This window comes from Mytilus galloprovincialis, chromosome 3, assembly GCF_965363235.1.
Source record: "Mytilus galloprovincialis chromosome 3, xbMytGall1.hap1.1, whole genome shotgun sequence".
NCBI classification, from domain to species: Eukaryota; Metazoa; Mollusca; class Bivalvia; order Mytilida; family Mytilidae; genus Mytilus; species Mytilus galloprovincialis.
In genome coordinates, this window is record NC_134840.1 from 22,847,214 (window position 1) to 22,875,093 (window position 27,880).

Below are 27,880 nucleotides of genomic sequence, written 5' to 3' on the forward strand. Positions count from 1 at the left end.
GACTTAAGGAACATATCCGATATCATTTGTGAAACGGTCATTCCATAACGGTCAACCAATCTGTGATGAAGGTAACCAAGCATGACGAAAAAAATGTCCGTTTTTCATTTGATTCCTGACCTGCAGATAGTTCCATTTTAAACACAAGGTTCTGATGTATCTAATCTCGTTAATTATTCCTTGTAGCTGAATATTGCCATTGAAATCTCATCAAAGTATTATATTTGGTGTTCTTGATAACTTTGTATTAAATCGAATATTATGTTTAAACATTCATGTTGGTCAACATTCATGTTGGCCTCGTGTGGATATAGTTGTCTCCTTGGCAATCATTACACATCTTCTTTTGTATATCGTTTCAAATTGAGTCTTTAGAATGTTTATTTTAACAATGATTATATTATAAAATTTATAAAACTTAAGTAGAATTATTAAAGCCCCAAGGCCCTAAATGGACGATTTTGTTCATTGTTGTAACTATAAGTATGACTGTTTCCCCTATGGTAACAAGATAAAGAATCATTGACTGAAGTTTATTACTATGATTTCTCTACAATACATGTTAGCTATGTGTTATAAGTTCGATAAACGTTCAGTATAATGGTTTGAGGCCTTGAACTGAAATGCATAATTAATAATTTTAATAATTTGTACTAATTGTCCCCATACAAGATTTTGTTACATCAATTAATCGGAGAAGCATGACATGGTATAATTTCTAAATTCAAGATGAAAACAGTGATGGATTTTTCTCCTGAATATAACGATAAACTTTTTATAGTACAAAATGTAAATAGTGTTAGTAAAAATGACATTACAGAGAAGAAAATAAGTCACGATTTGCAAGCTGGGAATCGTCTGAAGAAAGTTTTAACTGAGTTTAGTAACAGTACAACTATTCACGGATGTCGTTTCATTGGTGAATCCAATTCTTCATCACTGAAAAGGTAACTTCTTTTCTTTTTAAAATTCATTTGCAATTATATATTAGAAGTCATACTTACATTCAAGAGATAGTTAAATACATTTATTTTACTAAAATTTGATGTTTACGAAAAGTTTGCTTTCATTTTTGTCAAGTTTTTCTTGTCAAGTATTCTATATGTACTGTTTCTGTTTTTTTGTTGGCGTCCCAAAAAAGTCTGTCTCTAAATACCAACGATTATATATATCCTGTAATTGAAAAAGTATGCATGTATCTTGAATATTCAATATTATCTATCTACTTGTCATTATCTCTTGACATTAAGGAACTTACTTTAATTCAACTCCCACATTTATTTCATTTTTTGCACTATTTGATAGATGATGATCTGTATATACACAAAGACATAAACTAATACATGTTGATTTCCCCTTTTAGCAACAAAGATGTGATTTTGATTTTGTTTTATTGAACATGAAGCTATGTAGTTTTCTTTCCTTTTTGTTAGTCACCAAAGGAATTACCACCTATGGTCTTTACTTCAATACTGAAACATAGGCGATAATTCTGGTACCTTTTCACGATGTATGTTTTATTTTCGCACTCTATAGAGTGCGCTAGTCTATCTTTTACCTACACACAGTCTTAACCATGTATACATACCCCCCCCCCCTGCTATTTCCGTTTAACCGAAACCTCTATTTCTCCTTTATAAGGACCTAAATATAATAACAAAATACATTCAAGGTCAACCATGCCAGAGGGAGTCATAACCTTAGTTACCTAATATTTTAAAAACATACATTCGCTTTTCTGGTGTTACCCTTAGTAAACGGAAATGATTTTTGTCTCATAGCCATGTACATACCTGTTTTTGTACATACATGTATTGTATTGCAATTTATTGTAGAATCGTATGGTTATGTCTGATGTTGTTATTCTTTGGACTGCTAGTGTTCCAGATTGTTGACCGTATGTTGTACTACTATAGCTGGCCAATGACGGTTAACATGAAAATGAATTTTAACAGAACATTAAAGTTTCCTGCAATTACTCTGTGTAACCAGAATGCATTCAAGTAAGTAATTATCATGTATGTCTTGGTTAGTGTTGCTTTTTCTTATACACATATATAAAGATTGGTCCCCTTTTTCAAAAATAAGGATCCTTTAAATCAACACTGTAAAAAAGGAGATCTAATATAATTATCCATCAAAGTTCAAATGAAGTAGATATGAGTAATTAAAGGTAATCGTACGAGCTTCAATAAGGAGAAAACCCCATATATAGTCGGCTTTTAAAGGTCCAGATATAAAAATATGAAACAATTCAAATGAGAAAACTAACAGCGTAATTTATAACAAAAGGATTTAAGAAAAAAAAAAATTATAACCGACACAAATAAACGGCAACCTAGAGGCTCCTTGCTTAGGACAGGCACATTGTATAGGTGTTATATATTATCTTTTGTTTTGAAAGAAAAACGCGTGTTCTCTTTGCTTGTTGTAAAACCATCAAATACAATTTACCTAAAGTAATTTTGACCGATTTGCTTTTGGTGTTTATTTCTTTATACATTTGTATATGTTGATAATAGTACCAAGCGTTCTCAAAGAAAGACATACCAAGTGCCATGAAATGATTGAAAACTGTGGTCAAATAGTAATGAAATATAAATGTTTACACTTTAATAAAAGAAAAGATATATGTAATTGCATAGATCTATGATAATAAATAAATTTAAAATATGGTTACTGATGAGTCTTAAGTACAATGTAGACGAATTGCTCGTCTGGCGTATTAAATTACCTTTGATAACTAATTATAATCACAAATATGCTTTATATATAATACATAATTATATTAAAGTGATATGAAACGATCAACTGTTGAAAAATAGGGTTAAGCCAACTCTTGAACTAATGCATAGATATATATCTCGAACTTAGTCTTCTGTGCAAGGTTTTATCAATTTTTTCGCATCAATTTAGTATAATCGTCAACCAAATATTTCACTCGGTCAGTGTTGTGAAATATGGCAGATAATTGATATCCGTATTTTGAAGTCGAATTACCGATTGTCATTTTTGTAAACAACAACGAAACATGGATATTCTGGTTAGCATGTGTATACCATTATCAAGATAATTTTAATTACGGAGCGATATTTACCTTTATTGACTCTTTCTGTCTATTTTGTTTTCTCCTTCGCACTTGCGTAATTGCAATCACCAGATTTATACGAGAAAGGTCAAGCTGACGACACTGCATACGTAAAACATATCGGCGAATCGTTAGCTGGAAGTAACTATTCAGAAAAGGTAAATATCTTCTAAATTTGGACAAATTAGAAAATGTTCTTCTGATAAATGTATATGTACATAAACTTTATAATGAAAGCTAACCATGAAGTTACAAAAAACGTGCATCGCTTTTTATATGAAGTCTCATACAATGTATGACTTTAATATATAAACTAGTAAAAGTTTACCCACTAATACATCGGTTTGAATAAAAGTAGACACATGGGATAAACGTTGATGATAACCAAACGAAATATAACAAAAAAAAAAAAAAAAAAAAAAAAAAAAAAAAAAAAAAAAAAAAACCGCACGGTCATCCATAGAGAATCGTTTTGTCAAGCACTAAATTCCCCGATATTTATCAGATGTTATTTCTCTTTTTGTATGAAAAAAAGTAAAATAAGAAAAATGCCAAAACTCCAAGAAAAATTCGGAAACCACTTTATCAAAAGATCAAATACAATAGGAACAAACTGTCATACTCCTGACTTGGTACAAGCATTTACTTATGAACCAAATGGTGGATTATATCTGATTTTATAGCTAGCTTAATCTCTCACTTGTTTGACAGTCGCATAAAATTACATTATAAGGAAAAAATATATGAGTAAAACAAAAATTATAAATAAAAATGTCAAAAATTAGGATATAGCAGTGAATATTATATTATTATCTTTATCACTATGAAAACAAATAACTATGCCAACAAAGAAAAACAAAATGGTACATAAACACTATATAGACAAAGCACATAAGCAAAAATTAAATGGCAAGAATAAAGAAAATGATTATTGCACAATCACACAACGGTGGCATCTATAAAATGCCTAGCCAAGATAAAAGAATATTTCCAAAAATGAAGTAAACAGGTCAGAAATATACGTAAACAAATAAAAAGAAACACTATAACACGTATTTAAGACGATAAACAATGTCAGTTCATAGAATCTTTACTTCAAGACCATCATGCATTATTTGTTATGATGATAAGGAAAATATCTTGGAATCTTACCGATGATTTTTTTAAAATAAAGGACGAGACGTTTTTTTGACATAACCCTTTATCATTAAGTGGGTGATAGATAAAAGACGTCTTGGCTATTTGATAGATGTATTAGAAAAGCATAGTAACACGTCAAGGTGACGTGACGTTATATAAAGCGCGGTACATAGTAAACGTCCAGTGTGCGGTATTTACGATATTCTGGGGCCGCACAAAAGTGAAATTAGCAAAACAAATTACTAAATTACATTGAATTTAGCCATTAAGAAAATAAAATAACTGAAAACTTTAAGCATTTCTCAAATGAATTAATGTCCATGAAAAACTAACTTGAATCTCGCTATTAACAAATTTAAAGTCTTTGTATAATTCACTTAGTCCATTTCTTTATCTTCTCCATGGCAACCATTTTAGCTTTGCGACATGTTTTAGTTGCACAGTCTGTATTGTCATCATCGCTATTCAAACTTACTTCAAGTGGGTACAGTTTTGTGATCGGACGCGATGTTAGTCCATTTTTGGTCCGTATGACGGCAGATCTTGCTAGTCCGTCTCCTCCTACATTGAGTTTTTTGACAACGGCTAGTGTCCATTTTATCCTCGGCGAATCTTCATAGATTTGTACCACGTCTCCAATGCTGATCAGCTGTTTATTGTTCCCTGTATTGCGATGATATTCTCGTAGAGCTGTTAAATACTCATGTTTCCATTTATACCAAAAACTTTGAATAATCTGTGATTTCATCTTAAACAATTTATTTGTAGATTTATGTGTCATATCATTTTGTGAATGTTCCAATTCCTGATTCGTAGGGTAAGGTAGTGATGTTATTCTACGTCCGTAAAGTAAGTGGGACGGGGTGAGCGGTTCATCTAACGGGTCGGATGATACGTATGTTAAAGGTCTGTCGTTGAGTATAGCTTCAACTTCCGTAACAATGGTTCTTAATAGTTTAATCTGAATCAATGAACGCCCTAATACCTTTTTGATAGAGTCCTTCGTTAGTCCTATAAGCCTCTCCCAAAATCCACCATACCACGGTGCTCTTTTTGGTATAAACTTCCATGTAGTGCCGAAGTTGTTCAGTTTTTCTATAACGGATGATGATTTTGTTAATTGCTTGGCGGCTGCAATGAATGTTGTACCGTTGTCTGAAATCATAATTTTTGGTAATGATTTTCTACTGGCAAATCTTCGAAACGCTCATATGAATGTCTCTTCAGATAAATTCAACACTACTTTCAAATGTACAGCACGAGTGTTTGCGCAAGTAAATAGACAAATGTATACTTTACTGGTAAGTCCATCTATGGTTTTAACATTCAAGGCGCCAGTAAAATCTACCCCGGTTACTGTAAACGGGGGTGCTTCTGTTAGTCGGTCTTTAGGTAAAGGAGGTGGATCTGGAGCGGAATACGGTCGACCAGCAACTTTCTTGCAGATCACGCATTTATGTATAATGTTCTTGATAACTTGTCGTATCGATGGTATCCAATAGGTTTGGTTTGGCGTAGTAATGTTACGGTACTCGATAATCCTGAATGAAAATGAGTTACATGTGCGTCCATTATGATAAGTTGTGTCAATTTGTCCTTTGCGGGTAGCAATATCGGGAATTTTGTATATTCTTCAAGAGGTGCATTATGAATGCGTCCGTCGCAGCGAATTAATTTGTCTTTAGCTATATATAATTTGAGTTGTTTGACAAGGTTGTGTTCTCCTGTTTGCAAATCTGGAATGATTTCTGAATAATGCTTTTTCTGTGTGTATTGTATCTACATTATAGATGCGTTTTGTATTTCGATCGTGTTTAACATACCTGTTTGTATAGCTCGTGTTCTACAGTTTGTAATAAATCTTCTCAAGTAAGCGGTAATTCGAAGAAGTTTCTTGAATGAGTTGAATCTATTCAAATCGATGACATTTCCGATCCCTTGTATCATGTGTATAGAAAATTTGTTCTGTGTAGCTTGTACTGTATCTACTACGACTTCTTGCTGTGCAATAGTGGATAAAATTATTGCTTCATCTGTGTGCCATTCTGGCCAATTATCTTCTACTGTGAGCCAATCTGGGCCATGCATCCAAAGTCGGTTGTCTTTGAATTTGTCTATGGTTATCCCTCTTGACAGTAAATCAGCCGGATTTGACTCACTTGGACAGAATCGCCAAGTTAACTCTTCTGTTAGCTCTGTAATTTCTTTAACGCGGTTTGAAATAAATGGTTTTAAAGTTTTCTTTGAACTTAACCAGGTCAAAACTATCTGGCTATCACTCCATAAAACTGCACGGGTTATCTGCAAAGTGTTCCTAATGTGTGCTAAAAGTCTGCTTCCAATTACGGCAGCCATCAATTCTAATCTGGGTATTGTCAGTTGTTTCAGAGGTGCTACTCTGTTCTTTGCCATTATTAAAGAACTTTTTCCGTTTGCGACAATGTACGCGCATGCGCCGTAGGCTTTCATACTAGAGTCCGTGAATACATGTATAACGTTGTCGTTGTTTGTGTCTGAACTTTCATCAAAGTAATGTCGGGGTACAACTGTCTTTGTGGCTTCCTGTATATCCTTTCTGATATTCACCCATTCTGTGATCGTTGAGTCAGGTAGTAATTCGTCCCAGTTGAAGTTTTTCTCCCATATGTTTTGCATTAACATTTTACTGCGGACGGTTATATGGCTTAATATTCCTAGCGGGTCATAAATCCTTGATGATTGTCTTAGTACTTCGCGTTTTGTTATTAGTTCTGATGTATCCAGATTAGGCGTAACGAATCCTAATGTGTCACTGGTTGTATCCAATCGTAATCCTAAGATTTTAACTAGTTGATCTTTGTCCATAACGTTTTCGGTTCTTGCTAATACTTGTAATAGTTGACTGTTCGAGGCCCATGAGCGCAAATTAAATCCTCCATCTGCAAATAAACTACGAACGAGTTTAAAGTATTTCAACAGTTCTTTTTCTGATTCAAAGCTTGATACAATGTTATCTACATATAAATCTTTGGTAAGTTTTTCCGTGAAATCAAATCGATGGTTATTCAAGTGCTTTGATAATACGGCGTTCAATATAAATGGCGAGCATGTAGCACCGAATAGTACGGACTTGAATCTGTATGTTGTTAAATCGCTGTTTGGGTCTGTTGGTTTACTCAACCAGAAAAACCTAGTTACGTCCCGGTCCTCAATGTCCAGTCCAACATTTAGAAACGACTTTTCGATGTCTGTAGATACTGCATACCTATTCAAGCGGAATCTGAGTAGTATGGCGGTGACTTTATTTAATTTAAGCGGTACATTCAGTAAGCAGTCATTCAAGCTAGCACTATCTGGTGTCTGTTTGCAACTACAATCATATACGATCCTTATTGGCGTCGTGACTGAATCCTTCTTTACTGGGTGATGTGGTATGTAATGCAGCTTGATATTTGGTTTGATTTCTTCGTTATCAACTCTCTCAATGAACCCTCGCTTTTCCTGCTCATCAATTATTTCTCCGTATTTTAAAAGTAATTTTGGTTCTTTCCGTAAACGTTTAATTACACTCTCAGTCCTTCTGAAAGCAACAGCTTTGTTTGTTGGTAGCGGTGGATGTTCTGCTTTCCACGGAAGTTTGGCTGTATACCTGTTGTTATTGTAAGATATTGCTGTTTCTGCGTACATTTTCTGAAATTCGTCGTTTTCAGTATTTGCGGTCTTATCTTCAACTCCAAGCGATTCAATCTCCCAGAATTTCTCTAGGTTTAATTCCTCTGTCTTGTGTGATACGATAACATTAAGAATAGAGCTCCTACTTGTGGTACATTTACTTGTCATTGTGGGTCCTGATAGGAGGTATCCAAGCCTGGATTCAACGGCGGTTGGTCCTTCACCTCTAATAATGTCATCTCCAACTATACTCCAATAATAATCTGCTCCGATTAGTATTTCAATTTGGAACATGTCATCGTCCGATACAGGATGTGCTAATTTTAGTCCTCGTAAGTGTCTCATGTTAGTAACTGATTTCACGTGAATTTGTAGTGGCATTGCAATTTCAGGAATAATTAGTACATTTAGTGGTATATTTTCGCCTTCATCTGTTTGAATATAAACTGTTGCCGATTTCATGTGTCTTACTTGTCTATTTTGTTCTCCGAAACCGGAAAGGTGCACTACTTCGTTTCCGCTTGAAACTAAATCCAACTTCTCTGCAAGTGTCTCTGTTATGAAGGACCTCTGCGCACCTTCATCTAACAAAATATTGGCTTCTGTACTTTGTTTTCTCGAACTAACAGTAGCGACGGCTGTCTTTAACAGTACATTTGTAGTTCTTTGTGTTATGGACGAATGTAATACCGTATTTTTGGTTTCATTGGCTGGCGGTTTGCTAGATTCCTCAGATTTCTCATATTTACTACATATGCTAGTGTGATGACGTTTGTTACAATTTCGGCAGTTACTTTTTGATTTACAATCAGCTAGTTTGTGGTGACCTAGGCAGTTGAAACACAATCGTTCACTCTTGACTATATTCATCCGCGCGTTAGCGGTTGTGACTTTAGTGCAGTTGACGGGTGTGTGTCCGATTTCGTGACAAAATGCGCATTGCTTTGTGTTTATCTTTTTATCCGAATACGACCTTTCGTTCTTGTTGAATGATGATTTTGTACGTGATTTTGCGTTGGTCAAGAATGTAGCGGTAGCGAGTGGGCTTTCTACTTTTTCCGGTAATTTGCCGGCTTCCATAATATTAAGATCTTCGAGAAGCGCTTTGCGTAAATCATGTAGGGTCCAGTTTGTGGATCTGTGTTCTCGTGCTAAATGTTGACGTATTTCTGCGGGTAATTTATTTAGAATTACAGGGACTAGTAGTGATCCATACGTGTCGTCTGTCTGTCCGAGTGACTCGAGACCTCTTACATACGTTTCTGTCTTATCATAGTAGTTACGGAGACTAGTAATTGTATTAATTGGAGCCTGTAAATCAAGTAAGGCCTGCATATAGGTTTGGACGATTTTATGAGTTTGCCCGTTTCTTTCCTGGAGTAATGAAATTGCTTTGTCGTAATTTGTGTTCGTGATGGAAAAACCTGCTATAGTTTGTAACGCTTCGCTTTGTAGAAGGGACTTTAGGTAGTTGAATTTTTGTGCATCACTCAGTGTAGGATTAGTGTGGATCGCGGTTTCATAGGAGTCCCAAAACGATTGCCAGTCTAGTATATCTCCAGTAAATATAGGTAAGTTTAACTTTGGTAGCTTGTGATACTCGCTGTTTGCGCTAGACGATGAGCGTGAATTTGAGCTATGCGTATATTGTTGGTTTGCTGATGCTGAAGGTTGACTAATAAATGTAGATGGAACTGATTGTATAAAACTATCGGCATGAGGGTTCAAATTCAATGAAATTGATTCATTTGCGGTTATACTCTGATTTTGAACTGACTTTGACAATTTTGTAATTTGCCGTAATTTATATTCTAAATTGAACATGTACTCATCTGATTCCTGTATTTCCACTGCTACATCTTCATCCGAAGTTTGCTCCAAGATCTTCTCGTTGATGTTCTCTAAAGTTCTTTTCTTCTGAGTGACTACTTCTAATAATGTTGAAATTTCCTCGTAATCCGCTTCGGAACTTTGTTGAATTTTTTCAAATTTCTTCAGGAGTTTCGTTACTGCACCTTTGTGTACCGCTCGTACGGCTTTCATCTTCGTATCCATTTTCCATCCTGGTCGCGGCACCATAATATCATAAAGTGGGTGATAGAAATAAAAGACGTCTTGACTATTTGATAGATGTATTAGAAAAGCATAGTAACACGACAAGGTGACGTGACGTTACATAAAGCGCGGTACATAGTAAACGTCCAGTGTGCGGTATTTACGATATACTTGTTCATCAACTTTCTGCTCACACACTGGTGACGATTTTGAGTCTGGGTAGCAGCTGGAAGCTCTTAAAAGCCGAATGAGGTTGAAAATGTATTCAATATGCAGTTGAAATTGTCATATTGGTGATAAGGTGGGGGAATTTATAATTTTAAAATTGTCTTGTTTGTTCTGATTCTGGTACTGACATGTCCATGTCAAAGACTAATAATGATCTGACTTTAGAAGCTATTTATTATCTTGGAACTGTCATGTGTTTACGTAGTACTTCAATGGTATGTGAAAGTCTTTAAGACTACACTGTACATATAATAAAAACATTGAACCTGTTCTTTTTTTTATCAACAGAGCAAGTCTTGCTGCAGATCTCGGGCGGTATCGTTTATTAGAAGCCATGCACTCGTCTGATGGGACAGTAAATACTACATTTATATTGAAAGAAGGAGGAAACATATCACTACAGAACCTTTATCTTTCGTCAGCTCATCAAAAAGAAGATTTAATTTTTGAGTAATATAAGATTTTTTAAATAATACATTTCAATCTTTAATTGGGACCATGCAAAACGTAGTTCTATATATTGAAATACAGTTCACATCGATTTTGAAATTAACCTTAAAAACGTTTTCTTTCCAAGAAAAAAAGGAAGAACATCAACATTACACGAAAAATTAATTTAAAATAAAGTTAAAAAAATAAACTTAGGGACGACACAAAAAATCAATGAAGGATAAAAAACTTTATTTAAATAGTTTTGGGTGGGTGGGGTTGGGGGTCAAAACTACTGCAAGATTTGTTTAATTGACATCGATTTTATATATATCCTTATTGGTCAATCAATTTTTGCCGAAACAAATTAAGAGGGGGGGGGGGGGGGGTAGGGGGATCAGTGAATAAACTATATGACGTCCCTAAGTCGATGTATACAATTTCGTGTGGCCTTCCTATAGTTGATTTTAATGGATTAATGCATTGTAGATGCATTTGGAAAGGTAATAAGTGCGGACCAGATGACTTTGAAATCAGTTTGACAGACCATGGAGTCTGTTATACATGGAATAAAAAAGATGTGTCAGTTTCATCACCAGGTAAATACTGTTTTGAGTAAAATTGAGAATGGAAATGAGGAATGTGTCAAAGTGACAACAACCCGACCATAGAACAGAAAACAGCCTGAACCTAATATTGCGAAGCCAAAAGAAAATATTGAATTCGAACTGAAGCTTTAAACAAAAATACAAAGCTTTGTGTTACCTTATTACAAGCTTAATGAAGTATAAATGTAACTTTTATTAATAAAGCTGTTGATACAAAAAGGGGAATTATATTCCGAATTATACTTTAATAATAACTTTAGAGGTATGTTTCATTATAATACGATATTCAGATTTGCCAACTGCAATCCCGCGTTATTCCTTAATCAACTTCAATACACAATAAAATTCATTATTCAGGATGACAGGAGGTCCCGCAAATAACGCTGTTGTCTGCTCTATGGTCGGGTTGTTGTCACTCTGACACATTCCCCATTTCCTTTCTCAATTTTAAAGGAAAATTAAATAACAACTTGATAAAAATCGTGTTTTCGTGATCCTTACTTAAAATGTTATTATAGATATTTAATGCTTCTTTTTTTAACTTCATATGGTTGTAAAAGCGTTGATCGTGCGCACGTTTTTAGAATGAAGTGCTTTCGCGCTTCCTACAAAAAGTACTTCGGTCAACACTTTTACACCCCAATGAAATTACAAAAAGAAGCATTCAATTCTTAAATACTCCAAATGAGAAATTGAAACTTTAATTATTTTTTTTATGTAACAAATTGCTAAGAATTTAATATAATTCGTTCATTGAAATCTGAGATGTTTGTTTATTTACGAGATGACATAAGACTTTGAAGCAGCTTTTAGTAACCGCATGTACTCCTGTATCGGCACATGTATGAGGCAATTTTTCTCTTTCTTTGAGTTGTTGCCTTTTTTTAACGGTGCCTTTAATTGTTTACAATATGATGACATTTGATCATTGTTGAAGTCCATACGGTGATCCGAAATCTTTCAAAACTAATGTTATTTGCCCAAACTTCAATCATACCACAACTCCTTATTATTATATTATATAAAACTGCAGACGATGAAGCCAATGGAAAATTATGTTCTACGTAAGGCGTCGTGGGTTGTGTTATACATTACAATGATAAATGTGTATATCAAGAACCAGAAAGTATCTGAATAAATGTACACATTTAGTTGTGTTTTAAAAGAAATGGTACAAACTGCGATTTATAATAATCGAAAAACAAAATTTCAACTACATTGCCATAAGTATACTTGTATCGATATCCTTTGGTCTATATAGTTGTCTCAACGGCATTTATACCATATTTCCTTATTCCTGTGTTCATTTCCCAGTCAGAATACCAATCTCACGACATTAATTTGTTTTCTCCGAATCGTAATTAAAAGGTGTTTTGTTTTATACAAGAGGGGTCAATTATTTATTTTATTCAGTTAAATAATTGTTAGTGTTTATATTGTAGTGGGTAACGACTACATGTATACCATATTATTATTTTTATATGGTTTTTCCAAATTATTTTCAACGACGGTTTTCAGTAGTTCGGTTCTCAGCCATTTTATTGGTGAGGGCCCCATTCGCTAGGTACTTTACTTATTTTACAGTATAAACGTAAATAAAACGAATACGATGTTATTTAATGGTAAGCAAGGTTAAAGAAATTTAAAACAAAGGATTTTGAATAATTTTATTTCAGGTGTGGAGAATGGTTTACGGTTAAAACTAAATGTTGAACAGAATGAGTATATGCCTGGTCCCCACAATTCTGCTGGGCTAAAATTCCTGTTGCATGATGGGGCCGATATTCCTATGGTTCATGATTTAGGACAAGCTGTATCAATTGGTTCACATGTCTTCATTGGGGTAAAACTACAAGAGGTACATATGAACAAAAAAAAAAAAAAACCAACGATAATAATATTGCCATTTAACCCCTATAGAAAACACATATACCGACTTTTAAAAAGTAAACCGATTCTTTTTTTCTTTTTTTTTAGAAAATATGACAGTACTAAATCGGCTTAGAAAATATAGAGTTAAATATAGGTATTGGAATTTCATAAAAAAACAACTTTACATTTTCTAAAAATAAGAGACGATTCTCTGTTTTAATGCAACCCTAACGTAACGGTACCCAAATTGCACCCATTTAGCAAAAATAGCAGAGGGAATCTTACAAGATTTTCTAGAGACTAAACAATTTGTAATTTTATGATTTGATACTATGCACATCTTTCAACACAGGTAAATATATTTAGATTTACACAAAACGTGCACAGATAAAGTGTTTACTGCAAAGGTAAAATGAACAAAAACGTCGCCATGCAACGTCAACAAAACGTCATCTTTTTAAAATAAGCAAAAACAATATGTTACTATAGCATCCATTTGTTAAAAAAATGAAAAGTAAGCATGGACTAATATCCAATTGTTCAAAATATTTGAAGAAATTAAACAAAAGCTCTGTTATTCGACTTCTGACAATACGAATTTAAGCATGGATGCAAATTAGGTATAACTCCTCATTACGGAATCATGGATAGTTTGGAGGTCGATTCAAACCCAATTTTCTATGACTCAATAGGGATTAAACATCGAATTGGTAAACCTATATAATAAAGAAGGATACGGCTACAAAATCAACACAGAATGGAAATTTGTGTCTTTATCAAAAAAAACTGTCAAAATAGGTGCAATTTGGGTACCGTCACGTTAATTGTTTCTTGTACAAGTGACGGGTAAATATGAAATCCAGACTAGACGGATTCCGGAAAAAATGGTTTTAAAGACAAAGGTAATTCTTTTTTTACGTAATAAAAACATTAAAACGATAAACTTCCGTCTTGTATGTATTATTTTGATTGCATTTATAATTTAATTCCAAACTAAAAGACAAATTGAAAGAGTTGGTATTACTTTGCTTCATAAAAAAGAATGGCCAACGTAGATACAAGTATCTTGTCTTAGGGAGGGATAAATCATACTTTGTAAAGAATCACTCTGATTCAAACAAAAAATTCTCTGAAACCGATATTATCAAGATGCTTGATTTCTTAATTGACAACATATTTGTAACAGTCGAAGGACGTGTTTTTCAACAGACTGTCGGCATCACAATGGGAACAAACTGTGCCCCTCTACTTGCCGACTTGGTTCTTTATTATTATGAGGCTGACTTCATGCAGGAACTTCTTAGGAAGAGAGATAAGAAGTTTGCAATATCCTTTAACTCTACTTTCCGCTATATAGATGACGTTCTTTCACTAAACAATTCAAAATTTGGTGACTATGTGGAACGCATCTATCCCATCGAATTGGAGATAAAGGATACTACAGATACAGTTAAGTCGGATTCATATCTTGACTTACATCTAGAAATTGACAATGAGGGTCGGTTGAAAACAAAACTTTACGACAAAAGAGATGATTTCAGCTTTCCAATTGTGAACTTTCCATTTCTAAGTAGCAACATTCCAGCAGCACCTGCATACGGGGTATATATCTCCCAATTGATACGATATTCCTGTACTTGCATTTCCTATCATAATTTTCTTGATAGAGGGTTACTGCTCACAAGGAAGCTATTAAACCAAGAGTTCCAAATGGTTAAGTTGAAATCATCCCTTAGTAAATTTTACGGACGCCATCACGAGTTGGTTGACCGTTATGGAATAACCGTTTCATAAATGATATCGGATATGTTCTTTACGTTGTAACTACAATCCCCTTCCCTTTCATGAATGTGACCTACCGAATTAGACTATTTACCGGATTTGTAATCACATAAGCAACACGACGGGTGCCACATGTGGAGCAGGATCTGCTTACCCTTCCGGAGCACCTGAGATCACCCCTAGGTTTTGGTGGGGTTCGTGTTGTTTATTCTGTAGTTTTCTATGTTGTGTCATGTGTACTATTGTTTTTCTGTTTGTCTTTTTCATTTTTAGCCATGGCGTTGTCAGTTTTTTTTAGATTTATCAGTTTGACTGTCCCTTTGGTATCTTTCGTCCCTCTTTTAATATGATGCAAATAAATAATGGGGGAATACCAATCGTGATATACTTCAAAATCATTATACAGGATGGTCTCATTTTAGTATGCAACTAAAGGCATAGTACATGATATGAAATGTATTCTTATTTTCCAAATGTTACAAACACCGTATGAATTAAATTTATCGGTTAAACTTTAATATAAGAAGGGTACTGAGAAATGACATATATAAAAACAGTTTACGACTTAAAATCCAAATTCGTATGGTAAACCAGCTTAACAAAATTCATGATGAATTGTCTTTTTTTACGATACTTTTATACCAACCATATACATACATACATAACAGGCAACAAGGCTTACAAAAAAGGTAAATATGGACAAAAATGAATGCAAATCTATATAACAGAAACTTAGTTTTATAATGATTACACAGGTGTTGATTCAAAACTAGACCATTACTCATCAGCGAAAGGATCATAAGCGAAAACAATCGCACTTCAGCGTTCCTATCGCACCTCCAAGCTCTAGATATATGTTCACATAAATGGTCAAAAACATCTAAAATGAATTTCTTAATTTCATTCATTTTTGTTCCAAAAACTCGGCTATGATGTGTGTTGTCATTTCACTGGTTGGTCTGAGGAATAGACTTATTACTATTATATAGTCACATGCATCGTGGGGAAACAAATCATTTGTAAAATAATGTAAGGTAATATGTATTATAGAGAACATGTTTTTTTCACTCTTCTATCATCGAACTCGGACTATTGTTATGCGATAACTTTTCTGCATTGGCTAGGGTTATAGGGGGAGTGTTGAGATATATAAAAAAAACATGTTTAACACCGCCGCATTTTTGCTCTTGTCCTAAGTCAGAAGCCTGTGGTCTTTTTAGTCTTTTTTTGTATGATTTTTATTTTTTTAGTTTCTTGTGTATAATTTGGAGTTTTAGTATGACGTCCATTATCACTGAACTAAGATATATATATATATTTGTTTAAGGGCCAGCTGAGGACGCCTCCGGGTGTGAGAATTTCTCACTGCATTGAAGACCTAATGGCGACCTTATGCCGTTGTTTGTTCTATGGTCGGCTTGTTGTCTCTTTAAAACATTTCGCTTCTCTATTTTATTTTATTTTGTTTGTTAATATATATTTAATTGCTTTTACTAAGGTTAACAACTTACCCGAGCCACACGGGAAATGTAGCGAAAGAGACCTTAAATATTTGGAAAGGTATTCCAAAATTGGTTGTAAAATGGACTGTTTATCAACATTAGCTGAAGAGACCTGTGGTTGTAGACATATTTATATGCCACATAAACATGGTAGGCATTTTCTTTTAAATGGCATCATTTCCACTCTGTTATACTTACTTTAAAAACAGATTTAATAAACTAAAGCGACATATCAGTTCAGTAAAAATCATATACCTGTATTGTATCTACATAATTCGATCTTTGATGACTGTGAATAAGCAGTTAACCAACAAGTAAGATTTTTAAACTGTTCCCGGCTAACGAAAATATCCATGGTCATGGCCGTTGTTCGAATGACTGTTTCTAAATGTTCCCATTGTACTTAGTGAATCGTCTACATTATTTCTTCGGAAGAATAGTTGTTTGTAAAGAATTAAATGATTGATGGTATTTCACATTAAAATCGATTGAAGAATTGTCATCCCTATTCTCTCTGGTTACACTAATGTCACACAATTGCGGACGTTATTTTATTTAACAATAACGTACACAAGTCACATTGGTAACCAAAGACCATTGAACACTTACCCCGATTTTGTTTTTGTCCATGGATTTATGAGTTTTACCCCGATTTTGTTTTTTGTCCATGGATTTATGAGTTTTACCTCGATTTTGTTTTTTGTCCACGGATTTATGAGTTTTACTCCGATTTTGTTTTTTGTCCATGGATTTATGAGTTTTGAACAGCGGTATACTACTGTTGCATTTATGTCTTTGTATCTGTACATTTTACTAATGTATATATTAAACCCATTAAACCTCCAAAACATCGACATATGTAATTTGATACAATAGCGTATATGTTAATGTCATTGTTTCTTGCAACCCATTATTTGATGTGTAATTTTCACATTAATAATTCAATTGAATTCAATGATATTGCAACTTTATTCCCTTTTTGCTGAAATGTTTAATTCTTTTATATTTTCACTTACAGGCCAACCAGAAATCTGCGACATCTATGAATACTACACTTGCTTAGAACAACTTATTTGTAAGCTTTTTATGTTATACAAATAACTAAAAGAAATATCACAATAACATAATCATGATATGTATAAATGAGATTGAAAATATACCTACAGTTGCAAACATAATTAAAATAACAACCACAGTAAGCATACTATATCATATCATATATTAGATGAAATTAGACATTGCCTTTCTCTGTCTTGTATATATGAGTATATAGCACCAATATATATATATCTCAAAGGTTCCCAACAATGTTAGAGTATTTATCTATATGAATAAGAAGTTTGCAATTACGACGATGGAAAACCAACGTGACGACACGAAAAGTTCAATGTGTACAACCGGAAGAAAACTTCCAACATATTACTTTTACCCAGGAACTCAATACAGCCAGACCGTGTCATACGAATGTCTTTAATAATTTTCATATCAACATTTATACGACAGTAGTCAAATATAACAACATTTTGATTAATTTTAAAATAAGATGATACAAAAGCCACAGCGCTTGAGATGTTATGCGTTTTTAATAATAATTAAAAAAAAAACACACCAGTTTATGCTTAATAGGGGTCAATCAGTTGACAATTCTTTCTATTTTTTAGCTTCATTTATGTCACTAGCTGAACAATCATGTAATTGTCCAATTCCATGTTCAATGCATGATTTTGAAACCGATTTATCTTATGCAACCATATCAGAGTATGCTATCGACAAATTCTTAAACAAAAATAACTCGGTCAGTCTTGCAAAGAAGCTGATACAAGCGAAGGAAGTGACGTCCCGCATGGACCATGTAAAATTTGAAAAGCTGCACGAAGTCGCAGAAGATTTTGAACAAAAATTTGAAGAAATAGAATTTTTATTTGAAAATGAACTGCATGATGCTATTCACACAGTGGAACATTCATTGGAAGAAGAGTCTGATCATCTCACATCCGTCTGTGCATGGAAATTGTTTGTATTTGAATATCAAGAGTATGTTGTACTTAAAAGTTTTGTACGATACAGGGATGCTTTTGAAGAACGTCATGCCCATATTGTTGCCCTAGGATACAAAGAGTATATTCTATCAATTGAGCATAAAATAAAATATCTTCAAAATCTTGATATGTCAAAAACGTCTCTTCGAGAAAGTATGTATCTAGATACACAGAACGTCTTAGATAACAGGATAGAAATAATCCAAAGGACTATTTCGAACTATACTAGACTTATCAAAGGCTACGACACTGGTAAAAAGATTTTTAATTACAAATACAAGAACTTACCTAAGCCGGATAACGCATATGTCATTCCCAAACACTTATTGAAAGAGTCGTTGATTCTGAATAATGATACTGTTGAAATGTATAAAATGCACCTCCATGAGACAATTGACGTTTTAAACAGTCTTAAAAGATTAAACAATGAGTCTTATTTATTTCGTAATGTTAATGCTTCTGATTTGGAAACATCTGTACAAACATTTCAAACAGCTATAGAAAATTGGTTAAATGCTCGACAGTTTGTATATAATGAAGTTATAGAAAACCCCTTGAATGTATTGAAAATAAGGAAAGATGAATTCGAACGTACTTGCTATAGATTGAAAGATGTCATTGTATCAGCAACGACAAATATTGAATCAATTGACACAAAGATAGAAACAGTGGAGGAAACACTTTTTGAACCAATTCACGTAGGTCATCACTTAGTCCACGAATATCTGCATGATGGGGACGGTTTAAAATATAAAATCGCCGAAAATTTCACTTCAGGTGAAATTTTACAAGGGACATCAAATTTAAAAACTTTGCTGCTCGAACTTCTAACAGAGGAATCTGCATTGAGAAATATTTTGGTGGAAATGAAATCCCTAGCTATTCAGATTCATAAAACTGTTACAGAAGATGAAGATTCATTCACTTACTATAATTACACAGGCAATGTCCAGTTTTTGCAAAATTTCACTGACGTTCTTATAGAAATTGAGAACAACTACACCGAATATATTGAAAGTGTTAAATTTTACGACATAGTAGGAGAAAAAGGACTTGAGTTTGTAAAGTCAACTGATGATGTCATTGCATATTTCCAAGAATATTTGAGCACATTAAATTTAGATGCACAGTACATCAGGTGAGCACATGCATGGAGCAGATTTAATTCTATTTTGCCGTTTATTATCAACAATATCATACTTTTGGCATTTTTTACGGGGGATTTTAGGACCAAATTAAAGCGACACAATATTTGTTTAAAATGTATCTTTATGAGTTAAATAATGCGACAAAGTTGTCCAAAATGACTCTAAGACTTAAACAGATATATCATTGATAAATGTATTGCACCTGTATCTCCGCTCCGAGATCTACCTTGTAACGCCTGCATTACACATTAGTGTACATTGTAGTCTTTTGTGCAATGCCAGTAGTTTATAATTAATAAGGTTAAACTAAATCATAAAAATTTCATGAAAACTGAAAGACGGGAAATAAAGAAACCCAATAGAATTTGAAATATTTTGTAAGTCCTTACCATATAACAATTTGTTTCGACAGGGAGAACTTTGCTCAAATCGACGTTTTCTACAGACAAATGAACTATGAAGAAATTACTCAACAAGTGGCTTTCGATACATTTTCACTTTTCTGTGAGTAGAAATATTTTTTGTTAAAAATAAGAAGTCTTTTAACTAGATACAAAAAATATCACAGAAATACAGGTGTTTTCGTACTGCGTGTAATTTTCATGATTTGGCGGGCTTGCTTGCCTAGTTTGTAAAAGTGTTTGCCGAGGCATTGTTTTTAAAATGTTAAAATTAGGTAAGTTTTACAGGAATAAAAAAATAATTTTGTTTCTGTAATGGTTTCGGTTTCGGTTTAATAGTCTGTTATGTGTTATCGTTTGAAGTCCAAATTATTATAAAATTGCCTTTTCATAACATCATTGTCTTAAGAATTCTGTGGACGAGTTTTGTGAAAATAATTGTATTCGCGATTACATGTTAGTTACGTTAGCACTTCACTATTTTTTATATCCTTTGGTGTTTGTCGTTGATGAAATATGTTCGTTATTTTTCAGCAGTTTGCATATTATGTCTACTATCATATTACTTGTTTGTTCGTTACTCAATGAAATCATGGGTGTGTGTATTTGTTCTGTTTTTTGCCATGTTGTCATTTCAGCGATATTTGTTAAACATTGTTTTACCGGGGGATTTTGCCAAACCATTAAACCAGGTTCCACCCACCATTTTTTCAAAAAATGTCCCTTAATAAGTTAGGAATATGACAGTTGTTTCAAAATAGTTCGTTTTTTTTTGTATGTTAGCGTTATTTTTTTCCCTCTTTGGTGTTCTTGTAGTTTGTTATGCCCCATCTACGATAGTAGAGGGGCATTATGTTTTATTGTCTGTACATCCGTTCGTCCGTCTGTCCTTCCGTCCGTTTGTCCCGCATCAAGGTTAAAGTTTTTGGTCAAGGTAGTCTTTGATTAATTTGAAGTCCAGTCAACTTGAAACTCAGTACACATGTGCCCTATGATATGATCTTTATAATTTTAATGTCAAATTAGTGTTTTGACCCAAATTTCACGGTTCATTGAACATAGAAAATGATAGTGCAAGTTTCAGGTTAAAGTTTTTTTGTCAAGGTAGTTTTTGATGAAGTTGAAGTCCAATCAACTTGAAACTTAGTATACATGTTTCCTGTTATATGATCTTTTTAATTCAAATGCCAAATTAGATTTTTACCCCAAATTCACGGTCCACTAAACACAGAAAATGATAGTGCGAGTGGGGCATCCGTGTACTATGGACACATTCTTGTTTGTTTTCCTATTATAGTTAATGTGTTTCCTTCGGTTTAAATTTGTAACCCGGATTGGTTTTCCTTCAAATGATTTATGACCTTTGAACACCGGTATACTGTTGCCTTTGTTTTTCCTAAATTTCTAAATAAAATAATATGCTTATTTAATTGAATTATTATTTGTGTTTGGTTATAAATCCAATCACAAAGCTTACACCATAAACCTGATATTTAATAATATGCCAAAAATATGTGTTGAATATCTTCAACAGCTTCATTAAAACGAACAGTTATCTGTTTGTTTACCTTAGTTTTTAACAACAATTTATTTGTACCTACGATTCTGTGGATTATTCGATATTGGAACCAATGAAGTTTTGAGCTTTTAATCAGTAAGACCCCTTTTTGGCCCCAAATATAGCAGATTAAAAAAATTGTTAAAATGTGAACTTTTAGCTATTTATTGGAAAGTAAAATACTTCTGCTACATAGATATGGGCTGTTTTTGACAATACAATGCACATGTATTGGGTACTAGCAACATTAAGTCATGCTAAATTGATTAGGGACTTTCCGGTGATTTTACTTTTTACTGAAATCTTCACAATTTTAGCATTTGAGTTAAATTTTAGAAGGTGTCGTCTTATAGGGAAGTGGCTGCATTTGTGATCATTCTTAATATTTAAATTTTAGTTGTATTTGATAATAATGAATAACATATATAAAATTTGAGAGTGAGCACGGATGCGGCCACTTTCATTTTTGACAAAAACCATGTGAGAAGAGATATATTATAGCATATTTGATAGATATGTAATATTAAAGCTTGGATTTAAGTCCCTAAATGGATCTTCTCCTTTTATGCCCATCTGGTCCAAAGGGCCAAGTAAGCTTTTCTCATCACTTGGCGTCCGTCGTCGTCAGTCGTCGTTTACTTTTACAAAAATCTTCTCCTCTGAAACTACTAGACCAAATTTAACCATACTTGGCCACAATCATCATTGGGGTATCTAGTTTTAAAAATGTGTCCGATGACCCGGCCAACCAACAAAGATGGCCGCTATGACTACAAATAGAACATAGGGATAAAATGCTTATATCTTTGAAACCAAAGCATTTTGAGCAAATCTGACATGGGGTAAAATTGTTTATCAGGTCAAGATCTATCTGCCCTGAAATTTTCAGATGAATCGAACAACCCTTTCTTGGGTTGCTTCCCCTGAATTGGTAATATTAAGGAAATTTTGCCGTTTTTGGTTATTATCTTGAATATTATTCTAGATAAAGATAAAATGTAAACAGCAATAATGTTCAGCAAAGGTAGAGCTACAAAAAAGTAAAAAACATGACCAAAATGGTCATTTGACCCCTTAAGGTGTTATTGCCTTTTATAGTAAATTTTTGAAATCTTTTACAAAACTCTTCTTCTCAAAAACTACTGAGACAAATTTAACCAAACTTGTCCACAATCATCATGAGGGTATCAAGTTTACAAAACGTGTCCGATGACCCCGCTTGCGAACCAAGATGGCCGACATTGCTAAAAATAGTACATAGGGTAAAATGCATTTTTTGGCTAAAATCTCAGAAACCAAAGCATTTAGAGAAGATCTGACAGGAAAATTTGTTTGATAGGTCAAGGTCTATCAACCCTGAAATTTTCAGACCAATCAGGCAACCTGTTGTTGGGTTGCTGCCCCTGAATTGGTAATTTTATTTTTTTTGAAGCTTTTGGTTATTATCTTAAAAATTATTATAGATAAACTATAAACAGCAATAATGTACAGCAAAGTAAAACCTACAAATAAGTCAACATAATCAAAATGGTCAAGCGACCTCTTAAGGAGTAATTGCCCTTTATAGTCATTTTTTTTTACAATTTCCACAATTTTTGTAAAATTTGTAAATTTTTACAAAAGATTTTAACTACTGGGATAGATTCATAGGTTCATTAGATAGAGATAATTGTAAGCAGCAAGAATGTTCAGTAAGGTACGATGTACAAACACATCACCATCACCAAAACACAATTTTGTCATGAATCCATCTGTGTCCTTAGTTTAATGATATGCGCATAGACCAATATGAGCGACACAGGCTCTTTAGAGCCTCTACTTATTTATTCACAAAAACCATTTATCTTTACACTTTTGCCTTTGTATTATTTTCTAATGAAACATTACACATATCCTTTAATCCTTTATTTTTTAGAAAAAAATGTTGTTATATTTAACAAATTTGGTCCATGAATTTTATACATACTGTCTATAGAGATATTATGTTTGAGTGATTTTTTATATTATTTTATTGCTGATGTATATTATTCAGGTGACATTGGAGGTTCAATGGGATTGTTTCTTGGCGCTAGTTTATTGTCACTTTGTGAATTACTGGACTTGATCTGGATTAACGTGATCAAGACCAGGAAGGTAAATTCAAAGGAAATACTGGTTGCAGAATGTGACAAATTACACCAAACAGACAGTACTATATCCTGAGATGTATATGGGAAAATTGGGAAAATGAATTGGAATAATTATTACTTTAACGATGCCGTGTTCATGGATATTTCATATTTTAATTTATGTTGTATAAATTTTAAAACGATTTTAGTTTTTATCACGTTATCTTAGTGTTTGAATTTTATTTGTAAATAAATAATTTGCTTTAGACTTGAATTTTAGTTTATTGAAGGACCTTTTGTCTGATTTTTAAACTATACTGTAAATTGTAAAAATATTTGAATAAGCTCTCGTTGCGATATGGCCTTTTTAGCTCAATCATATTTTAATTATGGTATTTAGACTATTGATGGAAACAAAAGTTGATGTGTATAGTATTTACTTTAATTCAGATATTTCTTTTGGATGTCAATTGAGGTCAAGAAATAAATACTTGCAAAAGAACAATAAAATAATTTAAGAAGAAAAAGGTCGTGTGAATAATATTATTCATCAAAGATAAGGCTAATACTTAGGTACGTCAGACGCACTTTTTCTTCACAAGATTGATCAGAAGCGCTAAATTCAAATAAATTAGAAGATCAAATTATATTATAATTATATTATAAGTTGAAGAGAATTTATGATAATGATTACTTTTAACCCTATTTCCAATAGTTTTGCTATGCATTGGATTAAAAGTGTACCTTAGAAAAAACAATTTGGTTAATTTTTTTTAAACTTAATAGAGTTTGAGATATTATCCCCAAGGTTCGACTTTTTTAAGGAAAATCAGTATGGAATGTGTGCGCTCTATTTTTATTAAATTGGTTTTATCAAAACATAATCTTTTTGCATTCATCATTTTTAAATTATCATTCTTCGGATCATATTCCAGCTTCGTATACGCTCAATTCATACTTTTGCTGTCTTTAATAAAATGTATGCCCTCTTTTTGCTGTTTACATTTTAAAAATTTACAACATGTAATGAAGAATTTTTGAAAATGACAAGCAAGTTTTGCAAAACTATCTCGGTTGCTAAATCAAAAAAGTATCATTGGTGCAAATAGTAAAAAATATTGTAAAATCTTTTATTTACTTGCAGTTTTATTATGAAAACAACATATATTGTTACATGTAGCTAAAGTTTGCCTTTAAATTTTGTTGCTATGATATAACTCATTTTTTGTCATTTACATCTATTGATGTTCTTATTCAATACTTCAAACTAACATAAACCATCTATAAAGTAAACCTCAACACGGTTATTTGGTTATCAGCTCGTCCCGACCGCACAGAAAGCTGGGGAACAAAATTGTACTGTCGGATAGGCGAACCTCGAATGACTATAATACTATAATTAAATGTTAGCACTCAAATTCTGGCATGATTAATATTACCTAACCCGGTAATAACTTATCGAATGAAAGCTGAATAACTGGTGATCATTGTAGTAAACTTTTTGACTTATAATTTTGAACATAAAAAAAAATGCACCAAATTTTAAAAAGAGAGTACATTTTGCCTGTTTGTCAGATCTGAATTACCTGTTTTGGTACATCTGTAGTTCCGGGAACCAGTTGTTTCTTATATGCAATTTCAGGGATGTAAGACACAACATAGTGTTGTTTTGACATGCAATGATTGTCAATTGAGGAATTTAACAAAGAAAGTAATGGGGCCACGAATTAGTGGTGTACTTCCGAGGCAGATGGCAAAAGCAAAAGCTCAAATACATCAATCGAATTGATATCAGCTATCAAATTCCTGGCTGGCTTTGTGCATATATTTCCTATGTAGAAAATGGGGGATTAATTCTGGTTATATAGCAAGCTAAACCTTTCACTAATATGACAGTCTCATTTGAATTCCATTATATTGACAACGATACGTAAACAAATCGAACAGACAAAATAGGCCGGAGCTAGGTAAGAATGTCAAATGTCAACATTGTGTCATAATCTTAATCGCTATAAAAAGAAACAAAAACAACGAAACACAAACAGGCATGTAGACAAAGCACATTAGCAAAACGAAAGATAGGAATAGACAAATTAACTATAGCACAGTCACACAATGACCACAGAAACACAAAATGGCACACAGGCAAAGCACAAAAGCATAAAACAAATTACAAGAAAACAAAAAAAATAATACCATAGAACAATAACACAATGACGGGAGTCACGTCGAATGGATATATTAAAAAAAACCAGACTAAACAGTAAAAGTAATATCATAAATTACTTTATTAAAGCACAAGTTACGCCCATAAGAGGGCCAAAGATATGATAAATTTTTTTCCGTCATACTGAGTCGGACGTTTAGTTCCTTTTAGACAATATTACAGATACTTGCATAAGGTTCTTGTCGGTCTGTTAATGTTTCCTGTTGGATTGGAACAATCACAAGCTCAAACAAAAATAAGTTTTAACGAAACTCGTGGATATTCTTTGAAACAAAGGCATTGTGGGTCTGACCAAATGTGAATGACTATATAAAAGATCTATTCAATGCTTGCGAATGCTGGGAAAAACAAATTCGACACGATACAAAGTTTCAAAACAAATGAGAAGTGAGATTGATTTGTAAGGAAATAGAGAGTACTCGCCATCAGAGTGGCTTTTTCATAAGCAAATAAGAAGTTTCTTTAGAAACTTGTGCCTAAAAAAAGAAAAGTATATATCTTTATTCTAATAAACCAAAATCAATGGTACAGAGATTACATTACATAAACATAAACATTACATGTAATAACATAACATATAGTCAGAATTAATACAAATGTATGTTCTAAAACTGGAAAAAAAATCCAGCTACATGTAATATGGAAACACATAATTAAATTGAGAATGGAAATGGGGAATGTTTCAAAGAGACAACAACCCGACTATAGAATAAACAACAGCAGAATGTCACCAACAGGTCTTCAATGCAGCGAGAAATTCCCGCATCCGGAGCCATCCTTCAGCTGGCCCCAAACAAATATACATACTAGTTCAGTGATAATGAGCGCCATACTTAACTCCAAATTGTACACAAGAAACTAAAAGTTAAAATAATACAAGACTAACACTACAAACGATAAAAAGTCGTGACTTTTTCAGTAAACAAGCTTATCTTTTAGAAACGTTAAACTTTACTAACGTTTATGTTATTGACAAATGATTAATGCGTCTTTGTTTATTTGTTTGTGATCAATTATACATTTTGATTTTATTGGTGTGTAAATGGAACAATAACTAAATAGTTATTTTGATTTCTTCACTGTTTATTGGCATTACAGTATAACAAAAACTATATCAAGAATCTGGAGCTTGGTTGATAAATGTATGTGAATTTGTTTGAACATATTGCTTTATATCGCATATATATTTTCAATTTCTATTTCACCTTTGAGACAATGACATATGTACTAGAAACTATAAGTCTATGTTAATCTTGATGTTTTTTAATATCTGTATTGATCTTAAATCATATTTTGTCATAGCAACATTTATTGCATAATACCTTGAAGTTCCATTTTTTCTAGTACGAAAGTCCAAACGGACAGCTTCGGGACGAGTAGGTTAAAATCGGGAATTAACTCTCAACTGGACTAACTGCTGGGATAGCACGATAACGACTATTTTGTGTAGTATCGTGCTGTTAAGTTTTGGTCTTATCAATTAAAAACGACAATTTTATTTGGATCTATTCAAATATGCTTCGAAGTACGGTCCATGAATGTTTCTTTTTCTGTAATGGAACCGCCCGCGAAATCGTCATCTTCAATTTTTCATAGAGTTTCAGGACAAGTAAATGCGCAAATTAATAGTACATTGCATTTTCTTCATCTGTTTATAGGGATAGTAGAGTTCTCTCTAAAATTAAGTCAGTCGTTGCATATTCAATGTCGAGTTTTGTCGTCCTCGTCAGTATGTTTTTATCATGTCAAATATCAATATATAAAGGCACGACCTCCTTGCTACCATGCAATTGTGTTTTTAACTAGTACACATGTTACAATTCTATTTTATACATTCGTCGCATGAACAACATAAAATATATATTAGACTGTCCGGTTATGAGTAAAACTTAATGTGAAGTTTGTATCCACGAGTAGGTTTAAAATTTTGAACCGAATCAAAATTTGTTGTGTCTACGAACCTGAATATTCGCGTCCTTCAATAATGAAACTTTGAATCGTTTAGGTTAAAATATGCCAGTATTTCGTTCAAAACTATATATAT

General features: G+C 33.1%; 1 protein-coding gene across 1 annotated transcript; it reads left to right on the forward strand.

Annotated features, from left to right (window-relative positions):
• Positions 1-808: 808 nt before the first annotated feature.
• On the forward strand, positions 809-23,763 carry LOC143067446 (uncharacterized). The gene is made up of 10 exons (XM_076240723.1): positions 809-947; positions 1,836-2,003; positions 10,451-10,612; positions 11,081-11,190; positions 12,876-13,057; positions 16,352-16,505; positions 17,374-17,430; positions 18,017-19,532; positions 19,955-20,046; positions 23,534-23,763. Exons 2-10 carry the CDS (start codon positions 1,855-1,857, stop codon positions 23,701-23,703), a joined length of 2,592 nt encoding a protein of 863 aa, XP_076096838.1. The 5' UTR covers positions 809-947; positions 1,836-1,854; the 3' UTR covers positions 23,704-23,763.
• Positions 23,764-27,880: the final 4,117 nt, after the last annotated feature.